The following is a 20560-nucleotide window of genomic DNA, read 5'->3' as shown; positions in this document are numbered from 1 at the left end:
GCTGTGTCAGTCAGTGTCTGTGCAAGTCAGGTGTTATTGACTGTGCTGTTCTCACAAGCAACATAACAACGAAAGAATACACATTCACAACACATTACTTATTATTTAAGGAAAAACAGTTCCTTTAATTTAAGAGTTGCATTTACCACTCACTAGAGCACTTACTGTTCACATTCAGATAGCATTTTTCAATAGGTAAGTTACACTTACAGGAATGTAACACAGTTTTAACTTTCTTTATAATAACATAAGAAGCTTATTTATAGTTCCAGTAATTAGGGTTGGTTTTAGACCTGATAGGTGTGGAAAACATACAGTTAAAACACAGCACTGGACAATATAAGAAGTATGCAAAAAATGAGCACCAAATCTATTTATATGAGTCACCTCATTGTTTAAGTTAGACAGCAGTTGTAAACTTAAACATCCCAAATTGTAAACCACTTGTGCGCACACCTTAACTACTTAGGAGTACTACTTCAGACAGGCTTCACTGAAATACTGTTATGCCCCTATATGGTAGTACATCTGTTATTATTTCAGTCGGGAACTCCATCAGTCACTGTGATCTAATCTAGTACTAATTCAGTGAGTCACCCTTTAAATGTATAAGTTTAGACAATATCTTTGACAGTGACAACAATGTCCTAACTCATCTTGTCAACTAGCCCTGTGACAGGTTAACAAAGAAGTCAGTAGTCAGTTGGCGGGAGGCTGGAGTCAATGAAGAAACGAGCTTAGATGGTGGTAGGATTTTCAGTAGCCATTGTGGTCCCTCAATGTGACAGCTGGCCATTGCTCCCCCTTGAACCTCTTTCAGCCTCTTTGTCACAGCCTCTTTAATCAAACCAAGACTGTTACGCAGCAAATACACTGACCTGAACTATGAGCTGACCGGATGACTAGCCAAATGTATTTGGAGCTGTTACAAGGTTTTAACAATATGCAAACCCCCTCCCGGTTAAACTGTAGGACTAATATTATCATGCAACCTAATGCATGAACATTTTCATTTTTAAGTATAGAGAGAGAATGAAGGATGTCCTGTGTATTCAGAGGACAAAGCATACCAGTCAAAAGTGAACTGAGAATTATCAGCTTACTTGCTTGTTGTTTTACTTTTCCAGCCTTTAAGACTTTAGTTCACAGCTCTTATCTGATTTTTGTGACATGGTAATGATTAGAGGTTTTTGTGTTTTTCTTCTCAGTGTCGAGACATTGTATTCTTGAGCCTCTGAGTACGGCTTCTCCAAACTCCGTGGAGCTCAGTTATAACCAGCTTTGACCATTATGACACCAGCCCCCATATTTACTCATTCACTCTTCACTGTGCAGTGGTTGACCTGACAGATTCTTAATCCACATGAGAGATTGCCCTTTTTTCCAATAATGTGCTTTCTCAGCTCACTGTACAAAGTCAAGAGGGGGCAAGTCATTAGCTGGTACTGTTTACCCTACTTTCTCAGCAGTCGTGCCATCTGTGTGAGCACTGTAGGTTGCATAAGGCCTGGCAGATATGACACCTCCGCAAAACCTGTTCCCTTTCATCCATTGTTTTAGTCTGCTCCTTCCAAAATTATCTTTTTTTTTTTTTTGCCTGTTCCATTGGCTTTCTTTTTACAGATTCACCCTCCTCAGCTATTTTCTTTTCGTGATTATTTACCTTTACCAATTTTCCTCTATTATGTACACACCTCCTCTAGTCTCCTCCTGTCATCCCTGACAGCTGACAGGCCAGACCCTGCCTGGTGGTGACACTTCACCCACGCCGACCCAAGCCAGATCACTTGTCCATGTGTAAGCCAGAGCCAGGGCCAAGTCCAGGATTTCTACTGGGGTGTGGAGGGGAGGCTGCAGAGGCCAGCAAGATGGCCCTAGTCATCATAATCATTCATTGCCTGCCGGTCCTTCTGTCCTTGGCCTCCTCCCACTCTTCATGCTTTTTTGTCATCCTCATGTCAGGGCCACAAGGCACGCGTATCAGCTGAGCCCAGGATGGTCAGAGTCAACGGGGTCAGGTGGCAGACGCTTGGTTAATTCCTCTGAGACCGCAAAGTGCTTGTGTCAACTCATACAGACACTGAAATACACAGATAAAGACAAACAGACATGCATTTGCATAGACACACATGCACAGCATTCAGTACGCAAAATAAGGCAGGTTCTATATAAACCATGATGTTAGAGAAGCTGATTGGGGGAACAGGGTGGGGGTATCAAACAGATAGATCAGCATTAAGAAGGAGGAGGGGAAGATTATAAACACACGAGCAGATGGAGAGAGAGATATTCCTATTATGTAGATCCGTCTAACCCTCAGTGTGGTCTCCTCTCCTCTGCCTGAATGTCTCATCCATATATACCTTTACATTATTCAGGAGGTTTTAATGAGAGTAACTGAATATTGCGGTGATTGTGGCTGCTGGGTTGTTTAAATGGCAGAAGGTGGGCCACAGGTGTACAAGCCTGAGACTTATTCTTCTGTTTGACCTCTCATTATCACCCCCAAATTCATTCATTGTTATCCTGTGTCCTTGGGTGTTTGGGTAGCAGGGTGGTATGTCTGTCTACTGCTGTCTGTTCACAGCACAGTCTGTCATTCATTTTTAAGAATAAATTATTCCATATTTTTAATCTATTATTATCCCCTCATCTGTCTGTCTGCTTCAGCTTATCCATCTGTTTTCCTGCCTTTTGCCCCATTTTTTATCTTTCTCCTTCTTTTTGCTCATTTTAAGCACATTTTCAATGACTTTCAGGTGCTTAAAAATAACATAATTCCTACATAATTCCTAGTTGCTCTGCTAGATGAAAATGCCACAATCATCACTCATCTGCTGACTGTCACTTTTTACTAAAGTCTTGCAAGACTCTACTGTCACATCTCTTTTTGTCCTCTATCTATCTATCTATCTATCTATCTATCTATCTATCTATCTATCTATCTATCTATCTATCTATCTATCTATCTATCTATCTATCCATCCATCCATCCATCCATCCATCCATCCATCCAGCAGCCCATCATGGACGGCTTGATGAGAGGTCTGGTCTGTTGTTACAGAGGAACAGGTGGGGCAGACTAAACAGTCAGCACAGGGTTGAAATGAACACATACACAAAACACACACATGCAAGCTGCAGGGAGGCAGGCTGTCAGCCGCTCAGACACTAGTCCATATGGTAGACCTCTGGAGCTGTTGCCCTTAGCAGAGTAGGGGAGGGAAGCAAAGATGCTTGGAGGATGGCAGGAGAAGGCAGAAGGATGCAGGGGGACGTTGAAACTAATCAGTAGGGCTCCCCAACTGTCCACTGTCTTTGGGGAGTTGAGATATGCATATATGTGACTGACTGAACTAAGGGTGTAGAGAAGATAAGTTGGGGGGTTGTAGTCTGTTTGTCTGTTTGAGTGTGTGTACATCCATCCATTCATTTTCTTAACCGTTTATCCAACTATGGACATGGGAAGGGGGCTGCATTCTGTCCCAGCTGGCGTTGGGTAAGAGGCAGAGTACCCCCTTTAGGGGTTATAAGTTATGTGGAAATAATGCTTTAAGTTCTTAATTTGATTTCATTTATTTAACATAAATACAATACATATTCTAGTGTTTTAAGCAATTATCAAATTGAAATATATAAAAAATAATAGATAAAAATAATGATCTAGCAATTTTCACATGTGTTCTGTATATACAAATTGTGTTTTTACTTTGTTGTCATTATTATTCAAAAGTATTTTCTTATTACTTAAACAACAACAAGAGATACAATAGTAGTCTGATGTTGTTGAGAAGTGCTATAGGGTCATGTGAGTTGTCTTCAGCATAGCAGAAAACCAGTCTGCCTTGACTTAGACAGAAATGATGTTTATAGATTGTTAACATGTTAAACTTTTATTCAACTTACATTTAGTCATATATATTTATATAATAGTTCTTTTTTATTAAATTATGTTAGCGAAGATAAAATTAAATACATGGTCAACTTTTGTTTTTTAATGTATCATATAGTCATTTTAAGCATTTAAATAAGGTTTTTTAATATTTAAATGAAAATCTTGTATTTTATATCCTTTATTCGATCATTCTTGATTTTTACATGCAAGCCCAATATAACTGCACTGCTATTAGGTTGATCAGCAATGACATATATTCATGCAACGCACTCTGTTAGTGCAAATCATCATTCACCATTTTGGTTGTTTTTCCTGTACACTACAGAAAACAGATTTAATTTCAGGTCCTTGACTTCTTGCTGACTTAAGCTCTAGTGTAATTTGACGGTGCTCAGTATTGGTTAAATCCTGCAAGGACAATGGTGAAATATGATGTCATCCTACACTACTGTAAATGCAAGCACACTTGCAAACAAGTCACTACTTTAATGTGCACAGTTTCAATACTATATATGACTAGATCCACTCCAAACAATGCAACCAGTTTTGTGTTTTGTGTGTGAGAGATCCTTACAAATCCTGCTCTTCCATTCAGCTAAGCTTTGCAAATATATTAAGCTGTGCTACTGTGAAAGAAAGGCTGGCCTCCTGCCACTCACATCCCAAATAGACCAACAGATGCATAGACTGGGGGTCAGATGGTCAAACACTTGTCATAATGCTAAACATCACCATGTAGACCCACTTCTTAAGTCAAGCACTGTTGTTGAAGTCTCCCATTCATTTTTGCTGTGCTATTTATATGTGTGCTTCTATACATGTGCTAATTAGTACAAGGAAGTATCCTTTTCTAAACAAAAGTGTGGACAAAGGAGGATAAGGTTTATGGGTGGAATGAGAAAATGTGACAATAAACTTCACATAAATCATTTGTTTCATTAATTATGTTAAATGTAGCAATGGTAACTGAACCTCAAACCACACTGGCTGTATATAAAAGATGGGTACCCAGCTGTTGGTGGACTATATCATTTAGGGACCTTGGGTTGTTTAAAAACAACAACAACAAAAAATGCAAACAAGGAAACAACACTTTTAGACAAGAGCTCAAAGGTGGGTAATTTTTAGCTAATGCCAGCACCAACTAGTTTGGTTAGGCAGGTGGATCTGTAATTCATTGTGATTTTGAATGGGCTGCTAATTTTAGATATTGAAAAACAGGTTTAAAATATACTTACTGGAGAAACTGAATAGCCATTTCCTTTAGGCGACATGTTTATTGTTTTGGGGTTTTTCCGCCTTCTAGAACAGGAAGATTGGGATGACAGTCTTACATACCCTGCACACATGAGCTGGAACAGAACCAAACCCAGGCCTCTGAGCTGAGGGTAGACTTTTCTACATGGGGTACACACTCTGACAGGTGAGCTACAGGTGCTGTTCTTTTGTGCGCCGGTAGGTTGAACAGAACAGGACACTGCCGCTTGGCTACAACAAGCTCCGATACTAATATGTTCACATTGTACACTTGCCACAGAGTGGTTTCATCATAGTTGTGTCTTTTTTATTTTAAAACAGTTGCTTGCTGTTGCTGAAAACAACAGGGTTGATGTGAAAGCTGAGTTTGTATCACTTATTTGGAAGCACAGGAATCATCTGACTTCACTTTAAATTTGAAAATCCACATTTTTAACTGCAAGACTGTGTTCCCCATCACATCTATATAATATTAATGGTCACTATGCCAATAAAAACAAGCTCCATCTTGTATGTTGATAAACAGTATAATTATTGTATCTTTAGTATTTCCAAGTAAACCCTTTGTCTTTACTTTAAAGTGTCACCCTGGGCAACTGAAATGTCCAAATAATACTTGTGATTGGGCTGCACAGCTGGGGTCCAATATTTGTTTATATTGTCAAAATCTCTTCTTTTTTTTGCTCTTTGAGTACCATGTGCCTACAAATCCATGAATACTAATAGACATATGGTTGGATATGAGCTAAATAATCAAAGGGTATGTAATCCTGGGACAGGCTGTGGTTGTTTAATATCAGTTAATGACACAGTAATTGCATTTTAACCTTATACATATGGCCTATACTTTATAACTGCAAAATGTTTTTTCTTTAACAAGACTAGCAAAAAGTCAGAAATAGTTTCTCTTAATTCAGCTGTTTTTACTGTTTACTTATTTCTATCACAGTGAAAACCTCATCACATAACAATCAAAAGATGTTCCTAGATTTTTTTTTAAAGTACTGTATATGACATGTAGGAAATCTTTGTTATTTAAACAGATTAGGTACTAGTCAAATGTTTTCCAGTGTAGAGGTAATAGAGCCCTTTAATCACTAGAGGGAGACAAAAGATTTGAATCTAGGCTTTGGAATTCCCTGTTGAATATTTAGTGTGAAGCTGATCCATGGTCTATGACTTAAAAAACAAGTTGTTAGAAATAAAGTTGTTACATCAATATTCACTACAGTAAACATGAACCAATTAGAATAAAGTAAGCGTTGATATTTGAGTTGATTAGCTACTTTAGAATGATAAAGAAATGTTGTTGACAGATGAGCATATTTAGAGCATCTGAATGGGTTTAGAGCAATTTTCAGTCAAAGCTCCAAACTTGTTTTCATTAAGGGAGCAACTGCCTCTCAACAGCCCACCCAGAAGAGTGTTTTCCAACCCTGAGTGCTGGGACTTCTTTGCTATTTCACCTGCTGTGAAGCAGATGCAACACAGGCTGCCACACACACAGCTGAAGGGCTGACAGATACCTTGCCGATGCAACAGAGCATAGGAAATGAGGACTGCTTCATCAGCTTGTTTCAGTGACTCCTGCATGATCTTAATGTCTATGCTGCACAATTAAGTGCACCTCTGCTGAGTCACCACAACAGTGCAGTACTTATCCATGTTGAGTTTCTGTCAAGACCGAGACTGAACGGCTTGGCTTATTACTCCTGAAATCATGGCATATTAGGAAATAATTCAAAATAGTTATTGCATGTTTTTTTTTCACATTTTTCATTAAATATTTACGACTGACTACTAAATGAAAAAAGTGATAGCCAGAGTAGCAGATTTCTGCAAATTGCAACAGAAATTGAAAGAACTGCTTAACAGTTTGAACTGAAGAAATAAGGAAGGAAATAAAATAAAAATGAAGAATAATTTAGTTTGAACTGGAAATTTAAACTGGAAAATTCTGGACTGAATATAATTGTAACTTGGGGTAAGAATGAAAAGAACTGAAATTCCACTTACTGGCACTAATCTTCAGCATACGCAGGACTGTGTTTTTGGTTTTTAATGGAAACACCATGAGTTTGCATTTTTGGCAGTAGCCCCGGTGGAATCAGTTTACTAATCTAAACCACGATTCTACCTTCTATCTGCTGAAATTTTCAAACACAAACAACAAATTTTTCACGTATTTTTTAAGCCCATTTCTTCACTGCCATGGAATTCCCAGTCTGGGAGATGAGGTCGTTTGGTCTTGGTCTGTATCCAGCATTGATTCATCCTTTGCGATGCTCAAACACCTCATTTGGTACCTACTGGAGAAGAGCTTTGGGGTAATCATGCTTTGTACAACATCATATTGGTCACGTGTCTGCTTTTAACAACATTTTATTGGATACTGATCAGCTTTAACTATGCCCCAGCTGCTGCAACAGGGCATCAGTGTCATGGTACTGATGGGCATTTATGGCCTCTTTCAGTGCCTGTTGTCCTGAAACCCATTTTGAATAAAAGCCAATAAATATCATTGTTCTGATTAACGTGCAGGCTTCTTCATGGTAACATCACACCCACTGTTTTCTGTCAGCAGAATTCAAGCCGAAGATGCTTAGTGGGTGTCATTCCCGATATAAGCTCTCTTCACTAAAAATGCATTTCTGGCCTTGAAAGCATGTCGATGTTGTTTTCCTTATTGCAGAACTTATGCATATATACATATATATATATGCGCAGTGATTTTGCGCGTTTTGGGCACACTGGAAATGAGATCTGTGATGTGAGGCTGGGTGTTGAAATACACTCGAAATAAATAAATAAATAAATGAATGAATCAAAACTTAATTATGCGTGACTCAACCTCACATTGGTGATTAACGGATGGGCTGAACAAGAAGCTCTTTGAACTTTGAGTGTGTGTCAACACCGTTGCTAATCGCATCGCCCTCGATTAACTTTACTTAGCCTACTACTGGATAAACCTCTTTTGGAGGAGGAGAAAATAGAGGGAGGGAGGGAGGGAGGGGGGCTCAATGTGTGTGTCTGCATGCCCCCTACCACAGCCCTCTACCCCCTCTTACAGGACTGCCAGCCCGTCTAGAGTTATTCCAGGAATGCGTTGAACATGGCTGCCGCGACGAAGGCGCAGAAAACGGGACTGCTGGAACTTCGAGTGACCGTGGACCGCTGGATCCGGGTACTGGCTACACTTACCGAAGATAGTCTCACGTTAAACCCCGGTGAGGGCACCGAAGAACCCGCGAAGCCAAACCCGAGTCCCGCTGGTGCTATTAACGGAGACCCCCCGAACCTCAGCTCGTCCCCGGTCCCGGAAACCATCACCAACGTGAAGCGCACGGTGCGAGTTACCAAGCAAGATGTTGGCGGGCTCGGAATCAGTATCAAAGGTAAGGTAGTTTACGAAAGTATCTTAAAGATAGCTAACTGCATGAACGGCGAGTTACTGTCAGTTAACACAAGTTTTGACTACAGCGTACCTTCTGTCACCGACCACGAAAACAGCGGCCAGTTAACTTGGCTAACTTCAAAAATGTGCAACAATTCTCAGAAACGTGCGTAAAATGCAACTTTTCCGCGATTTGCTCTATGACAAATATCCGTTCGTGTTATAACTCACACGTTTAGGTCCGATGTTAGCGCAGAAAAACGACAGCTGTGATTTTCTCAAGCTGTTTCTCTGCTCAACAGGGAACCATTTCAGTGCACCACAGTCACCGGAGACGGTAATTAGTTCGCTACTGTCATGTAACGTTGGGTTCCACCGTGTGCCCCCAAACAAACACAAAAAATAAACACTAGTTTAAATAATTTAGATAACTGAATTCAGAGAAATCAGGAAATGGCACGTGATTCTGTTTAACTCGATTTGGGTTTTAAAAAGTTTCCACAAATCCCCGAATACTTTCCGTAGATGCTTATTACCCAGCAGTGTCGACACCAGCAGTTCATTTAAACATATTTATTTATGGACTACAGACACCAAACAAAGCAGGTTTTAAACCTGAATATTATGCGTTATCAACCAACATTATTAGTTTTATTAGATCTAACTTCTGATTATGAAGCTGTAACACCAATAAAAATATGTGACAGAGTTAAATCCCGGCTCTACAGAGTATTTTAGGTGGTTCAAAGACCTTTTTGGCTGTTGAACTTTGCCTTTGAATGAGCAAACGGGAGTAGACATGGACACAGAGACCTCTACTACACATAGTGGCCACAAGAATATTGTTTCTACAGGGACTTCTCAATGAAGAAAGGTTGTAATCTCTCCATATCTTACCAGCCAAGCCTGCATACCTGCCGTGTGTTTTGCAGCAGCTGATAAAAGACTTTTCCTTGTCCTGCTTCCACGAAAATAGCCTATCTCTGTGGGGATCTCAAACTGAAGATGACTAGGAAGGTTGAGCAGTGGTGCTATGTAAATATAAAAGATAAAACGGACAGGAATGTGATAACAAAGTTTTAGGAATGTTTTGGATTTTATTATATTTTATAGACGGACAAATATCACAGCTTTTGTTCTTGAAATTTAGTAGTGACTGATAGATTTACACTTTTTCTTTTTACACAGCTTGCTTTGTGTCTTTATATTGTCTTTATAATTGAATCTAGAATATGGTCATTTTCATATTCTTGCCACACACAGTGGGGTTCCGCCTCCTTGGCTTTAACTAGAATTGCTTGAGGTTATTGTGGTGAACTTATGATTCTGTTGTGCAACTTAAATAAACACTGTTTGAATTTTTAATAAACAACTGACACAGAAAGATTTGTTGCAGACTGATGTATTTTATACTGTGTTTCTTATTTTGCTTGGGTTGTGATAAATGCAAATGCAGACCCCACAATTCTCGCCTAAAAAGTCAGCTTTTTAAATTCAGATTTTCCTGGTGGGTTGTAAATATGTACTGGAAGAGTTTTCCTAGAATTACATATAAAAATAAAAATCTAATTAGGTTTCTTGCACAGTCTCAATAAATCTCATTATATTTTTAATCATAACCCCTGTGTGATGACATGTATCATATCAATGAATTATTGTCAGTTCACAACCCTAAGTCACCTTGTGTTGTAAAGCATGGACTGCCAAGGCAGTAAAAGGTGTAATAAATAACAGGCATGGATCTATAAGCAGCATGTGTGGGTATAATTGCATGTGTGTGAGCTGTAGTTTCCTCCTGGCAAGTTTGTCTTCCCAGGTAATCACTTGGCGATTGGTTGATGCACAGTGTCGATTTGATAGATAATTGTAAACTTGCATTATTGTCATGTTGCAAAGATGGCTCATCATTGTAGCTGCTGGTGACATCTTAATTTTTAGTCCCCCCCCCCCCCGCAATTCCCACCAACGACAAAACAAAGCCAAGCCCTAATGACATAATTGTGATGTCCATCTGTGGAAATGGGTGGGTTTGAAAATCAGACAGCATGTTATTAAAACCAAATCATAGCTAGAAGCCTTTTGGCTTGACATTGTTGTGATGCTGGATGTTCAGAGGCAGTTTTGGGAGGAAGGGTGTACAAGATTGAAAGTGAAAGGTGCAGGCAGAAAGAGCAGGCCAAACAAGAAATGGTATATGGGACAAGAGGTCAAAGAGGTCAAAAGAGTAAAAAGAAAAAAGAAGCAGGAAGAAAAAAGTGTCAGAAACGCAGCGGGAAACAAATGAAAGAACAGAGAAAAACTTGTATGCTAGTTGACACCGCATTGCGAACAGCTGAGAGAAGCAGCTCACAGCAGTCAGTTGTCATTGGCTAAAGATGAAAGCTATGTGGCTGGGAGTGGAGTACTCCACTAGTGTTAATTTTAGGGAGCCCACCCCAGCTTGAGGAAGAGTACGGAGGCAACTTTAACTCACATGTCTAAATTTAAGAGGGGAGGCATGGAATCTAGACTCCAGGTCTCTGGACAGGCCGAATGGTAAAAGTTTGCGTGTCTCTGCAGACATTTTTCCTTCTTCGGAGCCACTGAGGTGCACGGTCTGTGCATATAACCACAATGACAGTCAGAGGGATTGCTACTTTGAGAGAAGGCAGTTGGTGAACAGTGCCATGAAACAATTATTTCACTTTTAAACCATCCCAGACATTGTTTTAATAGTCCCTATGGGTTGAATTCCACTTGGGTGGGCCAAATATTATGAAACCATGTTTTGGTTCCTGAAGCTCTTATAACAGACCAACTCATACTTTTTCCAGACATTATTTTTGTCAGTCAGCAAGACTCAAGTGCAACATTGCATAACAAAAATATTAATAAAATTGCATCAGGAATATGAACCCACAATACTTTGAAGTTTTGTTTTGACTCTATATATTGTTCCAGCACTGTGTGAATTAAGCTGATGACAGTTGAAGTGCAGAAGTGCAGATTTTTTGATGATGAAGAAGCATTATAATAAATAAATTAGATACACAGCACTATTATACCATTTACTAATCTGCCATAAGAAGCTTCTGTGGCTCCACCTTGTCTCTACCACTGCCACCCACCTTATATTTGATTGACAGGTTCCCAGCTGTAGGTGCTGAACTGTATTTGACATGAAATGCACCTGCAAGAATGGTAGGAAGGAAATAAAGGTTTGTGTGGGAGTGGCAGACATATTAATGGTTATTTTTTATAAAAACAATATGTCAAAAAAAAAATGTTTATTCTGCAATCATTCCAGTAAGTGGTATTTCAGACTTGAGGGAAACTTCAGACTCTCTTGGGAATTTCCTCTCTCCTCCAAGGTCAGGCTTTATAATGTAAAGAAAATGGGAAAACAATCTTTTTAACTGTTCCTTAAACGTTTTGTCTCCTCAATGTTTCAAATGTCTACTCTCTAAACGTGCCCCCGTCCTTTCTCTGCCAACGCTAAGTGTTTCTGACACCCTCCTCAACCTCCCCTTCATACTTTAGCCCTTTTTCAGACTCACACTCTTTACCATAAAAGTGATGACCTCCCAACTTGTTGGCCTTATGTCTAAATGAGCTTCACTTTTTTTGTAAAATTCCCGATCTCTATCTTTCTAGGCCAGGCCGAGTAACATTTAAATATAACTTTATTAACAACACAAGTTTGAACTGCAGTCACATTAGCGGATAGCGTAAGGTTACCACTGCTGTCTCTCACATGCTGGTATGCTGAGCAGCACACACTGAGACATTGCTCTTGTGGACAATGGCATGTTCAAAAGTGTTGCCACACTTGAGTAGAGCTTATGCTGACAATGCTTGTCTCCTTTTTTTATGGTAGAAAGCACTGGCTCCGTCATTGCCTTGGGCATGTCTGAATGAACCTGTGTGGAAGATTAAAGTGATAGTGACCTATATCTGAATGCCACCACTTTAACAGACTAATGAAGCCATTAATGTTACATTCATCATGTCTGAAAATGGCTTTAGAAACCAGTATCACTATATCCTAGAAGCTTTCTTGCCTACTGTTCAACTGCTGTACTACAGTTGAATCTTCTGTTATATGCACTGTGTTATCTTGAGATATATCAATCCATATCAGCTTTAATGAAGCCTTATTGTATGTTCACTCATATTGTCTGCAGTCGTTGTTGCAAGTCTGTCAGTTCACAGCAAGTCTCTTAGATCTTCCAGTATTAATTATGTGGTTGGATTAGCTGCCCAGTTTCCATTTAACAATTTTTATTATTATTATTATTATTTACTGTTATTGTTATTATTCAGTTTTGTACAAGAGTGTAGTTACTTATTTAAAGAATGTAATCAGCTGGGGCTATCCTGTGCCTGTTACCTACTGAATAAAATGTTAATTTAGTGGTATATAACATGCTAGGCCATGATATGTGTGTATGTGTTCCTCCTTGAGTCTTCTGCAAGAGTCTGAGGTACTGCACAGAATCTTAGCTGTTCCTAGGACTGCACTGGACTTAGACCCCTAATGTTTTGCCTGTAATCTGCTGGAGCCACTCTTCCAGTTACAGCTCCTAATGCTCCTGTTACCACTGGGACTACTCTGGGCTTTACCTTCCACATCTGCTCCTGTTGTTCCTTCAGTCCCTGCTACTTCTCTGTTTTCTTGTTCTCCCTTTTCTCACGTTGCTGTCCGCTGGGATTGCCACATCTACGACCACTGTGGTCTTCTGCTCCGTGTCAACCACCACTATGTGTGGTTGGCTGGCCAGCAGCTGCTTAAAGTCCCACAGGACCTTAGCCCTGTTGTTCTCAACCATCTTCTGTGGTGTGTTCCACTGGGAGTTGGGTACTTCTAATCCATATGCGGCACAGCTGTGCTTGCACACTATCCCAGCCACTTGGTTGTGTCTCTCAGTGTACACTGCCCCAGGTTACATCTCCTGCACCTTCTAACACCTGGTCCTGGTGACTGTGGCCTGTAGATCTCCAACGCTGATAGTAGAAATCTCTCACACTCCATGTACAATATGCAATATCCATTTACAATGTCACCCACTAAAGAAAAAACAGCAGTATTTTTTGTATTGTAGTATAATAAAGTCTATCATTTCTACCAGTTAGTTGTATCTACTTACAACCACAAAATACTCTCTTAGAATGACTCTTATAGGTATTCTTTTTTTTTTTGTCTGCAAGGGAATGTTGTGAAATTTGAAAAAAAATTATTTAGCTTCAACTAACACAGAGTGAGGCAAAAAGGCAGATAACATGATGTCCAGCTGCTTTGGCTTCTGTATTTGCTGTTGGTTCTTCAGCTCCTTTTCAAAATGGCACAGATACATTAAATAAGACCAAGTGTGAATTAAACATAAACCTTAAAAAATATATCTAGCAGTATTGATAATCATGCGTGTTACTTCCCATATCTTTTTTAAGATTTAAAATAATTACTCAAGTTTATAAGTTTAGTTATTTTTTTTATTAAACATTTGATGATATACATCAAATCACCAACATAGCTTTAAAACCCATATTAGCTTATCTTTTCTTTAAGCTTTCTGGAACACCCTAATTAATTCAGTGACTGAGTCAGTGAGGGCCACATATTGCCTCTGATTATACATCTATATGATGCTATGCTGCTCAAAATAGTGGATAAGTTCATCTTCCTGGTGGCGTGTGTAGAAGTTTTGATATTTGTAAGAATACTACATTGGGCCTCCAAAGAAATTTGCATGATATAAATCCTTGCAGAGGGATCACCCAGAAACAACAGCAACCCCCCCCCAAAAAACACAAAAAACATTTTATCGTCTTTTACACTATTTCTCACTAGCCTGAAGGCCAAAGTCCAGCTTTAAGCTGACATTAACGATGATACTTCACATGAAGTGCAGAAGCCAACCACAAGAGCTACAGTGCATCTATCAGCTTACTAGCTGACCTTCATTGTGCGACAAAGAGACAAAGGGAGGGAGAGTCGGAGACACAGACGATAGTACTGTAGGTCAATCACTGTCTCCATTTGTTTTTATGTGCTCTTTTAACTGCAGTTTAGGTGACTAATGTTAAGGTGATAAGGGACAGAAACAGTTTATTTCATATTTATAACTACCAACCAGCCACACACTTTTTTAGTTTTATGACTCAGCTCTAACTTATACCTTCTGGTGTGAAGTCACAGTGAATTTAAGGGCATTTTTATCAGTGCTTTATTTACCAGGGTCCAAGAAAACATATAATTTGATTTGCTTTCTATACTGCCAATAGGCCGTTCAAGTAGGAACTAACAAACTGCTTTGTGAAGCTAATTAGTGGTAAAAGTTTGATTTTTCCATATGACTTTTAACTTGATTTTCCTGTCTGATCATGCAGGTGGCAAGGAAAACAAGATGCCAATCCTCATCTCCAAAATTTTTAAAGGCCTGGCTGCTGACCAGACCGAGGCCCTTTATGTTGGTGATGCCATACTCTCTGTCAATGGTTACGACTTACGAGAGGCCACACATGACGAGGCTGTGCAAGCGTTAAAAAAAACCGGGAAAGAAGTCATCCTTGAAGGTAAGAAAGTTTTCATTTAGCCAAAAAAATCAGAGTACATCCTGTGACTCTAACATTTTCTTCTTTGTCCAATTGAGTCTTTCTTTCATTGTTCTTCCTGTTGTGCACCCGCTTTGCTGTTAAGATGCTCTAAAAAGTGACAGAATATTAGAAGTTAACTACAAAACATGCAAAGAAGAAAAACTCCTCATATTGCCAAATGATATAGTCCTCAGGGTATTAAAGTACGTAAGTTCTTATATCTCATCCACCCTCTGTGCACCCCACAGCTCCAAATAGATACATAGGTAAAAATAATGAGAATGTTTGATACCTTGATATTCTTTATAGATTTTTCCAGACCTGATTCAGTCTTCCTCGAGGGTGCAAAATGACGAGCCGGGAGAGACGCTTCATTTAATCAAAACTTTGATCTGACTTCCTCGGAAACATCCAAATAATGAGTTGAACTCAAACAGCGAGAGGAAAAGCCTCACTATTTAAGAATACTGTTAGGGCTCACACCTGTGAGCACCCCAGTATGCTAATGAACCGTCTTTCGATAATATTAAACCGTTTTGACACTGATACGAAGTTAGGTTCATGTCAGAACTACCGCAAACTCATGGGATCCGGCTGGCTTTGCATAGGAAGCTTTGTGGTGGAGTCAGAAGGTGTATTCCCGTCCTTTTATGCTCACTCATTTGTGTGAGATGCTGGAGCAAATGTACAATATCTCCGTCATTCTCTATCTCACTCTCAGTATATTCTTTCAGGGTATGTTCATGCATGGATGTAAATGTGACAGTCTGCCAGTGGATGTAACACAACAAGGTGAATCTGAGATGTGAATTTTAATTGTGAAGACAGGGGGAAAGGATTAAAAACACTCTTTTCTCTTTCTAAATGATTGCTCAACAGGAATTTGGCATCTCCTGCCAAGCTGACTTTAAGTCCTTGGGTTGAATTGTAAATACCCTCCAAATGCATAATGTCTAAAAGCACAGAAAAGACAGTGGTTGGTTCGAGTTGATATTATTCAGTGACGTCAAACAGATGCTTCTCGTCTTCCAGATGAAAACCTAAGAGGTTTTCTTAGATACAAATTTTAATAATTGTGTATTTTCTATCCTAAAAGAACTGAATTTGAAGTTTGACACACAGGTTCAGGAATTGCCATTTTTCTATGACGCAGAATTTCTCAGGGTTAACTGGCACAGTAGGGCAGCTTCAGCAACTTAAGTCAGCACAGGAGATACAAGTAGAGCTATAGCCAGGGGAAATCATTGCAAATCCCCCTGTCTTACTTGTCCACAGTCAGGCAGAAAAGTGTTGATATCAGACAGCTCAACCGGTGCTGCTGTGTGATCTGACATGTCAGGAATCATTTCATGGGTCTCCCTCCCCCCTGAGGACCCGATAGAGGAGTGAGGAGGCAAAAGAGGCTCAGAGGCTCACTGAGGGGTGTGTGTGCACGCACATTTTTGATGTTCTGCTGATGTATGTCTGTCTGACCAGGATATGACGGGACTTCAGGATGCATATCTGTAGTGGAAATCTTGTGAGTATTTTACGGGAATAGAAGAAAACATCTTTAGGGTTGTGTGGTTTTTTTTCCTGCTGCAATTTTCAAGATTGCACCTTTATTTCAGGACTATTCTGTATCATGATAATGCCTGAAAATACTGATGACATAAAGTTCATGTACAGTGCTTATTTTGGTTTTGGCATTTTGTCAAGATACTCACAAACACAGTGAGAAGCAAGCTCCTTTTTGGCACCACTCTGGTGTTAAAGGTCAGGGTAGCACTCTCTTTTCCATGTGCACAGCAACAAACACACACCACTGCTGTGCTCACGGCAGTTTTCAGCGCTCTGTGAAATTCATAACACAGACGGCCTTGACTGAGATCAAGGAGAAACTGCCTCCATCATATTAAAATATCTTGACTATATGAACAGTAACACTTGAATCTGTCAGATAAACCCTTTCACAACATTTACAGGAGTTAAGGCATATTAGACACCTGGTTAGCATTCTGTACCTTTGCTGGGATTTTTTTTCCTTTCCAACTCTTTTGAAAGTCAAGTGATAAAATATTTTGTATTAAACACATATCTGCCCGCTCAGATTTATGCAATTTGATTGCTACAGCAGCACATGTAGGGTATTAATGTCAAGGTCTGCTTTAGCAGTATAATCAAAGGCTTCAAGGACACTATGTATTTCTTTAATGACGTGCTAGCTTAAGGTTTTTCTTAGGAATTGTCTGCGTGCGTAAAATTAGAACATTAAAAGCAAGAAAATTGCTCATTAGGACCAGTTTTGTAAGGGGTTAAGCATTTCCAGCGGCACATATGTGGCACAGCTGGGTACGATTTTACCAGTGTTTACTTTATCGATTTATAATGAGTCACATGATTTTAAATAGGCCACACAGTTGCTTAGCAGCCAATAGTACAGGAAAAGGGCAACAGTGGGCAGCTCCCAGGTGTGACCATGAAGGTGCGTAAAGCCTCTCACTGTAAATAGGAATTTGTGAATATTCCGTGTTTTTTTTGATGGAAAACAATTAGAGCTGGCTTTCTTCACCTTACTTTTGGACCGTATATCATATTGTTGATGGAATAATCAATGTATGCGTATGAGAAAGATAGCACATGGGGTGGGGGGTGAGGGTGGGGGTATCAGATAAATATAACAGACCAGATGAAGCCATAAAAGCACAGCTGCCTTCATTTCTTCACAGCGACATTTATGGCCTGACTGCTTATGTGTGAGTGTGCGAACATGCGGTGTCTTTACCTGTGTGTGTGTTTCTGCTGCATCATAACCTGTTCTTTTCACATTTTCCAGTCACAGCCGCAACTTTTAGGCTTAGGATCAGGAGGAATGATGAGGTTTATATATGAGTTTTGTAAAATGTTAACTGTGAAAACATCATGGACCAATTAGGCTTTGTTTGATGAAGCGAAAGTGTATAACTGTGATGTTTGCATAAATGACAAATGAATGAGCAGCAGTTTGTCATTACTGCTGTGTTTCTATCCATTCTTAATTTGGACTCTTACTGAAAATGCATCTGTCGTTGCAGCCAGCTCACCAGCCAAGACAATGTGTGCATCCACTCCACTATGTTCCTGCACAGTGTTATAAAACTTTTGTGTGTGTGTGTGTAGGTGTGTGAGTTCATGTGCGTGTGTGTGTGTGTGAGTCTGTGAGAGAGAGCGAGAGAGAGAGAGCGCAATACCGGGTGGAGGGTAGGAATAGTTTGGTGGGAGAATTGTTCCCTGGGCAACCAAGGTTTGACAAAAAGGACACAAACAAAGAAACTATAGTGCCACATAGAACACAAATTTCCACTATCACATAAACACACACAGATACACACACACACACAGAGGAAGGAAGGATAAATAGGCTGCAAAGGACAGGTCAGGACATTGAGGCAAGTGTGAATGTGAAGGGGTGGGTTGGGGGTGGGTACATGGTGTCCATGTATCCAAGGTATCCCAGGAGTCAAGTTTAAGTTTTTTTATTGTACGGGAAAGAATGTAACACACCACAGTGAGAGCTACCGTGATGAACAAGGTGGAAGGCTGCTTAGTATCTGTGCAGACATGAGCTCCTGCAGTAGAAGGTTAAACTCAGAAAACAAGTACACAGGATTACATTTCGTAATCGTTTTTTATATCTTGTTTGGTAAAGTCTAGTCATGCCTGCAACTCATGTCTGAAGTCCATCAGGACAGAGCCAGCAATGGCTAGGCCAAGTAAAGTTTCACAGTTAAGCCAAATAAAAAGACGCTAAAGATAATTAATGGTCAGTATTACAAAACTGCCGAATTAGCTGGAGTTGCTCTCGACAGTCAACACTTTCTAGTGTAATAGTAAAGGTGGAGATTTATTAAAGAGGTCCAGTATTAATTTTGCAACTGAAAGACAACATAAAACACAGATAGTTTTCATTTTAGAGCATAAAATTTCAAGTGGGGATTATTTAACAAATTTCCCACGTGTGGGTCTAATAAAGGTTATCTTATCTTATCTTAAACTAATAATACAAATGTGATTTACTAAAGGTTTGCGGTAGGCAATTCAGTGCAAGTTGTGTGTCATTAACAGTTGTTTAATGACAAAAACAGATGCCTGATATTGCTTTGATGGTTGCTACTAAGAGTTTATTTGGAATGACTGTGGGAGATGTTATCAGAATGACTGCATAACTGACATAGGTGGATTGCTCCAAGCTTTGAGTGTGGTATCCTTTGGCTCCTTCCTGCAGTTTGTCATTGAGTCCTTATCCTGAATGTTTAGAGCAGAGCTCCAATAATACAGGTCTTCTGATGAAACAGTGTAGAACTTTACTGTTCTTATTAACATTTGATGTTACCAAGATACTGAGAGTCAGTATTAAAACAAATCTGAATTTTGTATTTTCTTTTTTTTTGTTTCATGTTTTTTGTCACAATGAAAACTGCTGACAAGACAAGAACATTTGTGTGTCGTCATTCAGCAGCGTACATAGAAAGCTCTGCAACATCGCCAACAGATTTTTTCATTTCCTGTTTCGTAACTTATCTCTGTTATCACATCTGCGACATGCTATATGGATATATATGTCAAAATAAAGCAATGTATAGTGAGTGTTGGATTATGGTGGGGTTCTGAAAAAGTCCAAAGTTGGAAATTTTAAGTTCCCATTTGGAATTTTTTTGAGGAATGCCCTTTCAACCCAGATTTCCCACTAAAAAGTTGGAGCAGGCCAGCATACCCTGAGTTAGAAATGGCGGCACTGAACATAAACAGTAGTAAAACGGTAAACCTGATCTGTAATGCCAGTGCAGTGTATTTTTGACTCAATAAATAAGCCATAAATGGGTCATAGATCAGGCTCTGTCCATGAATGGAAAAAATAAGTACTGCTCTGTATTGCTAGTCATACCTGAATTGCTCTCCCTTGCTACGGCTGACAAAAAAATTCTGTTTTTCCTGCCTTATTCTGGAATGTCGGTCACTTTTGTGTTCTGCAAAATCTCAGCAAAAATCATTCCGTCATTAACACATGCATGGGGGAAGATCAGTAATGTTTGGTGTTCTTTGATACATCCTACAGGTCAGCTTTAGCACACACAGATTGCAGGTTTGTATGATAAAAAAGTTTGCAATATTGCAGCTTTATTGTTTGGATAAATCCAGTGCTCTACCTGAGCTGCAATATTTATCCAGAGAATGGCTGTCTTACCCTGGAAGACCCCACACAGTCCTCAGTAATTTCTAAAAGAGAATTTCCCTTCCCATCAAAAGTGCATCAATTCTGCTTCAACTGCTGCTCATTGATCTGGATTGTCATGCTGTTTCTGGAGAGAAACACATGCCTAACACCTATGCTTACACTGTACTACCTTTCTTGGCAGATTACTTGCTTGCTCATTGTGCTCCTTTCTGATGAGTGTGCACTCTTCTTGGTAGAATGTGTT

General features: G+C 39.6%; 1 protein-coding gene across 1 annotated transcript in view; it reads left to right on the top strand.

The window, feature by feature from the left end:
- The first annotated feature begins 8158 nt into the window (after positions 1-8158).
- Positions 8159-20560, top strand: part of snta1 (syntrophin, alpha 1) — a 30368-nt gene continuing 17966 nt past the window's right edge. Inside the window, exons 1-2 of the mRNA XM_019359331.2 lie at positions 8159-8550; positions 14916-15101. Coding sequence (XP_019214876.1) covers positions 8268-8550; positions 14916-15101 — 469 coding nt within the window. The 5' untranslated portion in view covers positions 8159-8267. The remainder of the gene's footprint in view (positions 8551-14915; positions 15102-20560) is intronic.

The sequence above is a fragment of the Oreochromis niloticus genome, linkage group LG5 (assembly GCF_001858045.2).
Source record: "Oreochromis niloticus isolate F11D_XX linkage group LG5, O_niloticus_UMD_NMBU, whole genome shotgun sequence".
Taxonomy (NCBI): domain Eukaryota; kingdom Metazoa; phylum Chordata; class Actinopteri; order Cichliformes; family Cichlidae; genus Oreochromis; species Oreochromis niloticus.
This window is presented reverse-complemented; position numbering and strand designations above follow the sequence as displayed.